The sequence below is a fragment of the Oculina patagonica genome, unplaced genomic scaffold (assembly GCF_052425735.1).
Source record: "Oculina patagonica isolate OP01 unplaced genomic scaffold, crgOcupat unplaced315, whole genome shotgun sequence".
Classification (NCBI taxonomy): domain Eukaryota; kingdom Metazoa; phylum Cnidaria; class Anthozoa; order Scleractinia; family Oculinidae; genus Oculina; species Oculina patagonica.
Genome location: NW_027558163.1, coordinates 1,280 through 12,252, shown reverse-complemented (window position 1 = coordinate 12,252; position 10,973 = coordinate 1,280). Strand labels below are relative to the sequence as shown.

The 10,973-nt window shown below is 38.4% G+C and overlaps 1 protein-coding gene and 1 pseudogene across 1 annotated transcript; both read right to left on the bottom strand.

The window, feature by feature from the left end:
* Positions 1-380: 380 nt before the first annotated feature.
* Positions 381-9,141, bottom strand: LOC144640505 (RING finger protein 215-like). The gene is made up of 8 exons (XM_078499616.1): positions 9,110-9,141; positions 8,969-9,050; positions 8,590-8,682; positions 3,065-3,136; positions 2,636-2,683; positions 2,373-2,537; positions 1,637-1,739; positions 381-853 (listed from the first exon to the last, which is right to left on the bottom strand). Exons 1-8 carry the CDS (start codon positions 9,139-9,141, stop codon positions 633-635), a joined length of 816 nt encoding a protein of 271 aa, XP_078355742.1. The 3' UTR covers positions 381-632.
* LOC144640504 (BTB/POZ domain-containing protein 6-like) lies at positions 4,562-6,403 on the bottom strand (annotated as a pseudogene).
* Positions 9,142-10,973: the final 1,832 nt, after the last annotated feature.

The window sequence follows — 10,973 nt, the reverse complement described above, 5'->3', positions numbered from 1 at the left end:
ATTCATAAAGACCATTCAACCAAATGTTTGTTTCTTTCTCAAATTTTGTTATAGTTTTGATTAATTGGTAACAGGACTTCGTGTCGTCCAATTCTGTCTGTAATCATACTCGTCATTAAACAAATCGGACTCCCGCTTCGCGGTCGTCCGATTTTGTTAATCACTCGTATGATTACAGACCGAATTGGACTTCAGTCAGTCCTATTACCATTATAAATAGTGTCCCCAATTAGTTTTTTTAAGCTAAATACCTCAGATACTATAATAAAGTATTTCATTCATTCATTCTTTCTTCAGTTATGGTGATGAGATGGGGAATATATCTTCCCGACTTTCTATGCGCACATTTATTTAATCAAGCACAAATACGAAAGTTCCATAAAATTCACTTCTTTATTAAGTGAATAACGTACCTTGTTCAATAAATTTATAAAATATATATAACCAAGCAATTCCAATATCAAGTTTTCCAACATTTCGTGTAAATATGTATTAAAACTGCACCTATCCCGTTCCCAGCACATGAATGCTTCAAATTCAGTTCCAAATATTTTCACCAGACGTCCCAATAATTTGTCTTCGCCTCTATTACAGTCCCAGTTTTTATCTCCGGTTACATCTGCCCAGAGATCTTACATCCTAGTTGTACGGCGACAAAACTTGTTCGCACTACAGCCAGCTTTTTGAGCGACACTAGCGTTTGATAATGAACTGGCGCAGTTTCTCTGGCTCGAACCATTTGTTGTTGACGTCCGCAATCTCTGTAACTGTCGCTGATCTCGTTCGTTTTCCATAGTCTCGCCCATGTTCAATGTGTCCATGCAGCCTCCAGCGTTCAAACGTGAAAGCCTCTCTGTTTAAAAAACATGGGAAAGTAAGCGGAGTTGACTCAATTCCGTTTTAATTCATATAGAAAATAGACAGGTTATTTACAAATGCAGGTAGACTACACAGCTATAGTTTTCAATGCTCTTAGGCCAATTGGGGAATAAAAAGTTTTTTGTGGCTTTTTTTCCAGAGTAACGTCTGAAACGCTCTAGTAATGTTTTCTTTCTCTATAAATCGCGTCATAATTAATACAAATTTAACTGAGTAAGGTAGGGCGAGGAGACCTCAAAGAAACCACCGGGCTTATAGGGGAGGCCACCTCGGTTATCAATATGTTTATAATTAAGTTGTGAATGTGTGGCTTGGCCGATTCAGTCTCATTTCATAAGAAATTCAATCATCTTTTTCTTAATAGTAAAGAAGCTACTTTTCTCTACTTTTCTTAAAAGTGCTTGTCGAACCAGTGATCGATATTGGGAGAGTCTGCTTGTAATTGCCGAACACAAATCCAATTAGTGGCAGGGAGCAGGATATGAGCCCGGGACATCCGGATTACATGTCCAGTGCCCTAACCACTAGGCCACGCTGCCTCTTGGTACTTAGCCTGCGTAGCAAGCGTTCCCGTGCGAGCGAAGTGCTGCTAGCCAGAATATTCGTTCGCGCCCGACACATAGCAGCACTTCGCTCGCACGGGAACGCTTGCTACGCAGGCTACTTGGTACTCTGAATGGAAGTGTACGTGAGTGGCCTGAGAGCTGAGCAGATAGTGCAAGGAGATGAACTGCAATATGAATAGCACAGTACTAACCTATAATGTTTCCTTTACACAATGGACAGGTCCTCTTTGCCAGTAACCAGCGGTCCACACATTCGTAGTGGAACTCGTGATCACACGGAAGTGTTCGCACCAGCTGAAATAAAACGTAAGGTATACATTAGCGAGTTGTTTTTTTATCTGATTTCGTGACTTAGTGTCAAAAATAATCAGTCGTTGCTGTTTTGGTGTTAAATTTGTTCAGTCTCTAATTGGATTATAAGTGTAAGGCGCTCTAGCCAATGAGGATGAAAACACGAAAACCAACCATAACTCGGCATACTCATGTTTTCCCGCACTTGGCGCAGTCTGCATGTTTTTGCTTTGAGTTCTGATTGGTTCATTCCGATGTTTCCAACCAATCAGAAGAAACGAATCGTGACTCGCTCGCGCACATTTTCCCTCACTTCGTGCCGACTACATCTATTTGCTTCGAGGATTGATTGCTTTATTCATTGAATTGTCTGTATTGTTTATGATTGGCCAAAATGATAACTTTGGTTTTGGTTTTACGACACTCGATTGAAAATCGCTCTGACTCACGATTCGGTATTACACTGACAGCCATTTTAATTTTAGTTGGGCTGAGGCACAAGAATCATCAACTAGAGAAGACTGCGTCGATGTACCATCAAATTGACGCTGTTATTTAAAGAAATTTACGAAAATCAGCGAAGAGAATTGATATTTGTAGGATTGAAAAATCATCTGGATTTTTTACTAGTCTTACCTGGTTGCTGTGAAACTCATCCAGACAAACTGCACACACTTCCGAATCTCTCCGCTCCTGTTCGGCATGTATGCTCGATGAGCAACATGACTGTCTTACTCTTCGTCTATATTTTCTTAATTTAAGTTTTGCGATGGCTTCGGCTGCTTCTTGTCTTAGCATTTCCTGTATGGGCAGAGACAAAAAGAAGCACAATGTGACTTCAACGAAAAAAAAATTAAAACAGTCTCGTTTCAAAGAAAAACTGAAAAAAGAACCCTCACCTCTTTCTTAGAAATCCAATAATTGTGTAGGAACTGGCTAAGCTGGGTCTGTGGAGTCAGGAGAAAAGGACACTTCACAATATTGCAGCGTAAAACTGTCTTTCAAAAAAGGAAGATTGCACCTCACACCCTCTAAATATTCTTAATTATTATTATAATATTATTATCATTTTCTAGTCTCCTTAGCTGTCGTTACTTGGGTCGTCACGAATTGCGTGACCATCCAATCAACAGCTTCGAAGGAGCGCACAAACCATCCCCCATTTCAGACCAAAACGGCGCGAAAACTATACTCTTTGGCGCGGCACATACCTGTATAGCTATTATAGAGGAGTACCCCCTTCCCCCGGAGCCTAGTCGCTTGTGGTTCTCTCACTGGCAAGCGCCAAGTGTAGTCAAGTTAAAAATTTGAGTGTCTTCCTAACTTACCTTAAATACTAAAAGACAAAACAACACTGATGCAAAGAACATTGAAGAGCCGGTGAACTGAGAGTTGACTTCCTAACGGGACAAAAAAAGAACAGCCAGTCAATGTTGTAATTGGTTACAAAAAGCTTTCGCCACTTACTTAACCAATCAGAAGTGAAACCAAAACAGCTCTCACACGTTTTCCCGCGCTTCTTGCCGGCTACATGCATTTGTTTCGAGTTTAGATTGGTTTACTAGATCGTCTGCGTCCTATGTGACTGGCCAGAGTTATTACTTTGGAGAACAAAAATCGCTCTAAACGTCTTATCATGTTAATAATGTTGGTCTATCCTTGTTCTTTGACATTTCACAGGGCCACTAGCTGCGCAGTTGGACGACCACACAAATTTTAACTAACAGGATGAGAGAAAATTGCTGAGGGCGTTGCAGTCATTACGAAGCGAACAAGGTCGGTTTTTATGTGTTGATAAGATGAGTGGAAAAGAAAAAAAAAACACTCCTCAAGTAGGTGACAGGACAATATGAACAAGAAAAGTACAAATGTCACGCAGCACACGGGATTTTTTTTTTCCGGCAATCAATTGACAGGGCAGTATGAACAAGAAAAGAACAAGTGTCGCGTAGCACACGGGATTTCCCTCGTTAATCAATTGGCAGGACAGTATGAACACGGATACTTCTTTTTGCAAGCTCGTGCTGGAAAAGCTTGTTTTATGAAAAGGAATACTGTACGAAATGAACAAAGAAGGATCACAGAAAGGAGATTTGAGTGGAAGATGTTGCCTTTTGTCTTGGTAGCAGTTGTTACCACAAGACCAATCATGTTCTTGCAAAGAAGGAAATGGAGCCAGGAGGGAAAGTCGTACCCTAACAGTTGCCATAGCTACAGGCGGAAAGGGAGTCATTCAGTGTAACCAGTATGTTAGTTTGCCAAAGCGGACGGGGAGAGCCCATGGTGGTGGATTTAAGTGGTGATCTCAGTAAAAATCGTGCCTCTGTGATTCAAGTCTTCATCTTGAAAAGGGCAAAGTTACTCTCTGTTCCACCGAGAACTTAACTCCAGATAGAATGAATCATATTGAGAGCTTCTTTCATTTTGTGAAGGTGGACTGAGCCAGCTACGACAAGCTGGAGATTATAGCGCAATGAACTACAACCTCTTCTGAGCCTTAAGTTTTATTGGATCCCAATTCAGGCTATTCTACAGGGTTCGTACGCGTCTTGAAAACCCTTGAATTTCAGGAAATTCATGGCCTTGAAAGTACTTGAAATTGGTTTACGGTCCTTGAAAGTCCTTGATTTTTTATTGAACGTCAAAAGGCTTCAAGGTAATGAGAAGACCGCCAAAATGAGCGATTTTTTTTCTTCTTCGGCAAGCACATCAACGGCACAACAGACTGGAAATCGTTTATTTGGGGTAAATTTCATGAAAAAAGTCCTTGAGATTTCCAAGAAGGGTCCTGGAAGAGATTTCCAAGAAGGGTCCTGGAAAGTCCTTGAAAAGTCCTTGAATTTTTGGCCTGAAAAAGTGTACGAACCCTGATTCTATTACTTTTCGTTTACTTTACTACAAGTAAACGAGACGTCTGTTCATTGAAGAGACCGCAAATTAGATTCCTTACAACAACTGTTAGACTAAAGTAAATACCTCTGAATATCAATAAACGAATTTATTGAAACAGGTTTATAATCGGTTAATAAAGTTCAAAACTGAGTGCTACCATCCTGTCTTTGACTGCGTTGTTGAAAACCGTTAAGGGGGCTAGGTAACGGTATTTTTGGAAATTCTGTTAATTTTCGTTAGTTATGAGCTCTAAAAATTAAACTTCAAATTGGCAGAGTTACAGTCTTTATTGCCAAAAGCACGGCCACATGACAAACAAGGATGATTTATGAACATTACAAATGAAAGTTTCTTACAAACTGAGATAATCCTAAAAAAAGTCCACTCGACGTTTTTCAAGTTTCAGTCCCCAAATACAATCCGTTTTAATCTTCTTCAGTTTTGTCCATTCCTGTCCTTTCTTGGCTTCTCTGTGTTACTTTCTTTAAGTTATTATGTTAAAGCCGTTTTCTTGTCATATTTCAGTTAAGAACTAAAATTGCGTGAGCCATTCATTTTGCAGTAAAAAGAAACCCTGGAAATTGCCCGACTACAATGTTTGTTTCACGGTCACTAAAACCACTGTCTTTAAAATCAAATCTTACCCCTGAACAAAGCACAAAATCTTTACCATTTTGACCAATACAAGAGTTCGCACCAGAAATAGAAGCTTCGAGAAGATAACTAACATCTTTCTTCAAGAAAACAGAACGGTCAAAGAGAACATTAAAGCCGTGGTAAGAATTTACTGCGGGTTTGGACTTGATAAGCACAGAGGAAAATGTTCCTGATTTAGAAAAAATATATTCATTTTCGTCCAAATTTTTTGATGTGTATAGTTACAGAATACTTGTTATTTTCACTTCCGCAGAGTGTTACCCCTAGCAACGAGATGTCTTTGTTGACAGTAAAAATTAGACAGTCCTTTTTGTCAGGAAAATAAGGATAACCTGAGCCAGTGTGATCAACGGAGCCAAATCTGCAGCAACATTGGCAAAATTTTCTTTTCTTCTCGGGAAATCCTACTGGAGTACTAAGAACTGAATTAAAGAACTTAACAACGTTAAAAGCTTCGTTTGGGGTCAGTATGTTGCAGTCAAGAACAACACCAGCAAATTCCTGTTGTGTCATCACTGGAAAACGTATCCCTTTCACAATCCGGCGTTCTCCAAGAATTCTTCTTTTTCACTACCATCTGTCGATAAGCCTTGTTCTTCACATTTCTTTGTTGCCCACAAATTCACTGCTTTAAACAACTCCACCTCTTCAATAGCCAAAGTCTCACGTTCGACTATTGCTTCAAGTAAGGATCTCTCAATTGTCAAAAATCCATCCGATTTTACAGCTTCTTCTGCCTGAGTACCGATCACTTCCCAACATCGATCCACCAGGTCTTTCTCGTCATATTTCTCAGCGTGTGGCAGGATGTTGAATACATTCAATACATCTAAGTTATCTTGCAGAAACGCCATGCATTTATCAGCAAGCGAAGGCACCATGTATTTCTTCGCCAAATACAACACTCCCATCACATTACTTCCGCTTATGTTCACTTCATCGCTGTACATGCAGCGAAACAACTCCAACAGACTCTCGTACTCACAGTCAGGCAGTTCAATAGAGTCTCTAGTCTCCGCCAGCTCACCGTAAAACATGGCTTCAAACACAGGACTGCTTATCGACAGCACGAACTTGTGAGCAGGAATCACTTGTTTACTTTCACTTTCAGAATTGCGAACAACAAACTTCACATCGCTGAAGAGATCTTTGTTGAACATGTACTTTTTTTTTTTTTTTTTTTAATCAAACTGTTTTTTTATTTTTACAATCACTTGCACAACTTTTTACAATTCCTTTACTCATTGATTACACTCCTAATGACAAAACTACAATAAGCTAACAGTATATTTACATCGTTTACAATTTTAAGTGAATTCATACGTTTCCTACGTTATAACTAGTTCAGTGTACATGTACATTGTGCATACATATCCTATTTTTTTCCTCAGTTTGATTTTTATCTATTTATTTATCAATAAGTACCATTTCATTGCCTTGCATAACAATTGTTGCGTTACATAACAATTTCTTTAAACATAATTCATTACACTTTTTAAAGAATCTTTTCCTCAAACATTTTCCATTTTTTCCTAAAAGACTTTATATTATTTGATTTGACAGAAATATACCTTTCGGTTTGATATTTATTTAATAAAATTCTCTCAAAGTGGCTGAAAGATGGTTTCGTTTCTTTACATCGGCAAGTCCACAGATAACTTTTTCCTAAGATGAGTATATAGTTTTGCAGATCCATCTCCTCCTTTAAGAACCCTAAAATAATCTCCCTATAATTTAAAGAGAGGCCTACGCAACTATTCAGTTTATTAAAAATTTTATCACAAACTTCATTCCAAAAAAAGGTCGAAAAAGAACAATCAAAGAAAAAATGTGATGTCGTTTCTATAGTCTGATGACAGAATGAGCAGTTGGGGTTAGAAACATATCCTATCTTACAGAGTAATTCGTTTGTGTATAGAATTGAACATGTACTTGCCTCTTTCTCTAATAGTAGGTCTTGTTGTTTGCCAGTTTATCTCAAGGATAGACATGTTTCTCTGGGCAAGAATGCTGAGATTTTCAGCTCTCTAGAAGGAGTTGTTTTAAAAACTGAAATAGTTAATTGGTATGTATTTCCGTGGTCTGAATTTTAAAGCTTGTCATGTCGCAGTATATAATTAATGGTCTTGTCAAATTAAAGAGCAGGAGTTCCTCGAGCACTTTAAATAAGGTACTTACAACTGTTTCACAATTTAAAACGTCAATTCTCGACTGCTGAAAATTTCTTGACTGACAAAAATTTCAACTTTTAACTAATAAAAATTTCTCAAACGAGGAAACTTTCTCGACTGTACACAAAGCAGCAGTTTTTCAGGCGTTTTTTATTTTTCTACCGATTTTTTTAAAAAAAAAACACGTCGTGACTAACTTAAGTAACGCAGTTATGACAGCTTGTCTGACCAATTGCTGGAGCAGATCTTTTTCACGCATTTTAATAAGGCAGTTAAAACTTAATTCTTCAACCAATTAAAAAATTCATGACAAAGTGAACGGAGCAGACATTTCTCGGGCATTTTAATAACAAGGTAGTTGTACAACAGCTTTAATATCTCGACCAACTGAAAACAGCGTGACTACTGAACTTAAGTACACGGAGCAGACGTTTCTATCGCATTTTGACGAGGCAGCATAAAACTGTGTTAATTTTTCAATCGAATTAAAAACGTCATGAATACGTATAATAAGTATACGGAGCAGAAGTTTTTCGCGCATTTTAATAAGGCAGCGTAAAGCTGTCTTAATTTTTCAACAGATTAAAAACGACGTGATTTACCATGGATAGTAAAGTCCTTTTACTATCCATGGATTTACGTATCTACACAAAGCAGGAGATTTTCGCGCAATTTAACTGTACGGCAGTTAAAACTGTTTTATTTTTTCCAACCGAGTAAAAACGTCCTGACCACTTAAGTACACGAAGCAGGACCTTCAGGAATTTTAATAAGGCAATTAAAACAGCTATAATATCTCGACCAATGAAAAACGACGTGACTAGCTTAAGTCCGGCACGGAGCAGAAGTTTCTCGCGCATTTTGATGAGGCAGCACGGAGCAGAAGTATCTTAGGCATTTTAATATAAAGGAAGTTTCCCAACCCAGACGCGACTAAATTATGTACCAAAGCAGGAGTTGAGTTTCTTAGGCATTTTAATAAGTCATTTTAACAAGTCACAAGTCTCAGCTGATGAAAATTTCTTAGCCTGTGTACTGCCGTCCACTCTCTTCAAAAAAATAAAAAAAAAAATTGGAAGGAGGATTTGAGGAGAGTGGCTGGCAGCTACTGCAGCTTTTATTAATCAGTTTACCTCAGTACTCTTTTCAGGGTTTCCAAGGCAGACGACTCCTTCCCATCCGCTAGGCCGGCCACAGGTCGCCCATAGCGTTAATGTGGACAGCAACTATGAGGGATCAAGAAAGCATCGATCATGCAAAAAAATCTTCATCTTGGTACCAGCAGTAAGTTTTTCATGAGCATGTGATTTGGTGTCAGTGTCAAGCCACGAGGCCCATACCGCCAGAACTTATCCGAGTTTCTGAAGCAATAAGCGGCAAGATTATTTCTAGCCCCCCTGGATGGGATGCTTATCCAACACAAGGTTCCCCCTCAGCTTTAATTCGAGAGAGGCACTATGAGAGTAAATGGTCTGCTGTCTTACCTGTCTGTGAGGTCGACCTTCAACTCACCTTTAATTCAACCAAGGAAGAGTTATAGGAAATCTTTCCTTTCAGCTTTTGCTTCCCGCTATAATACAAAAAGAAAACGATTCTTAATAAAACAGTGGTTTCCCCAAGGTTTGAAAATAACTTATTTCGTTGGGAGATAACGCTCTTTTGTTAGATACTATAAAAAGCCCCATTTCTTTCATTTGAACTTTTTTGAGGAGTGTTGCCCTGGGTGTCAGAGGGTTTTTTTTGGTGGCGACAGTGAGCGGCGTGGGAGTGCTTTAAAATATCAAATAATAAAGTTGTATATTTCTGTCCTATAACATAGTTACCAATAACGTAACAATAATTCGTAAATGTGGAGGGAAGATACCCCAAGTGAAGTAGTTGTTTTCCTATTTATAAATTGTATAGGCCTTCCATCTTGAGAAGAAGGTTTTTTTTTCAAAAACAACCAACTTTGCTGATAAGTCTGAGGTATGCTGTTGTACTTGTGCAGTTGGTTTTCTTTGAAATAATACACAAATCTACGACTGTATAAAAAGAATATCAATAATAGCTGTATTTGTTTAAACTTGCCTTCGTAGAGCATCCATTAATTTAGAAACATTACTTGTTCCATTTACCATTATGACAGGTCTTGAAAACATTTGAGCCAAGTCAAGCTAGAATCAAAACAGAAGTACCAAATAGGGCTTTTGCAACAGTTGCTCGTGTGACCAACTTTTTGAAACATTAAGCAACCAAATTTGGAGAATAGCCGTTATCAGAAATAGAAAGAGCAAAATAGGGCATTTTTATGGCTGTAATTGTACAGGAAAAACATGCGTTGCCATTCAGTCATGCCAGCCTAGTGCCAGGCATAAAATAAGCCCTCCTTAGTTATAGCTCTTCAAGGAAGCCATAACTTTTCAGATTATAAGCCCATAATATAGGACTTATTTTGTATTTTGCATTGTAAGAGAATGCTCAGAGCATTTTGGGTTACCTGGTACATTATGTTTAGAGAGTTTTACTAGGCGATATTCTTGTATGCAACAAAAAAGTTTTAAGTCACTGTATCAAAAGAGAAATGCAAATATTTTTTAAATTTCCATCGAAAAAATAAGCCCACCTAAAAGGGATGTTGAGAAAATGTAAGCCTGAGTAGGGCTGACTGTCATGAGGTGATGAATGAAGACACAAATTTGCATGCATTGCAGGCCTACAATACCAGGTTATACACTGGGCAAATTTTGCCCAGTGTTTGAGGTTACCAACTTTTAAGAAAAATATATATGCACACACATACACACCTTTCTAAATACCCTGTGATTAAGTGTGAGAATAATAATTGCAGAGGCACCAAGGAACACTGCTTTCTTCACCTATAACAAACAAAGTAAAACTTAAAGGCCAAATTGAAACATCCAAAATTTATAATACTCAGTATGAAACATCCAAAATTAATAATACTCAGTATCTAATGTTTCGTGAAAAAATATCTAAGGTATCAATTTTTAGCAACATTTTGTCATAAGAGTCAACTCACAACGAGTCAGCTATTTCATAGAATATAAAGCCTAATTGATATATACTGTGGAACAGTATACTGCCCAAGCTTATCCCAGTTTCTGTAGCATCAAGTGGCTAGGAATATTTCTACCCCCCCCCCCCCTGAACGGGATGCTTGTCCATTGCAGGATACCCTCCCACTACCCAGCATCATTTCGCTGGTACCGGCTATTTATACACCTTGGTGGAGAGAGGCACTATCATTAAAGTAAAGCGCCCAAGAACAGAACACAGTGGCCCCAGCCAGGGCTCGAGACCCAAACAGCTTGATCCAGAGTCTGGCCCGTTAACCATTAAGCCTTAGCACCTCCCACAGATATATACTGTTAGATATATACTGTGAACAGATTCTCTATCTTTTTGCCCCAAAATTGTTGGACCTTCACATTCAATAAAGTGGCATGTCTAAGTCTGTGTTAAGATGACTTATTTTGTCTTCAAGTAGCATAGAATTTTGACAACCTTGCATATC

Bases quoted from the DNA above. Each gene is read 5' to 3' on its own strand.
- LOC144640505 (XM_078499616.1), bottom strand. From the start codon at position 9,141: ATGGGGCTTTTTATAGTATCTAACAAAAGAGC. The intron at 2,538-2,635 runs GTGAGGGTTCTT...CTGCCCATACAG, and splicing joins ATTGGATTTCTAAGAAAGAG to GAAATGCTAAGACAAGAAGC. The intron at 854-1,636 runs GTTAGTACTGTG...TTTTTTAAACAG, and splicing joins GTGTAAAGGAAACATTATAG to AGAGGCTTTCACGTTTGAAC.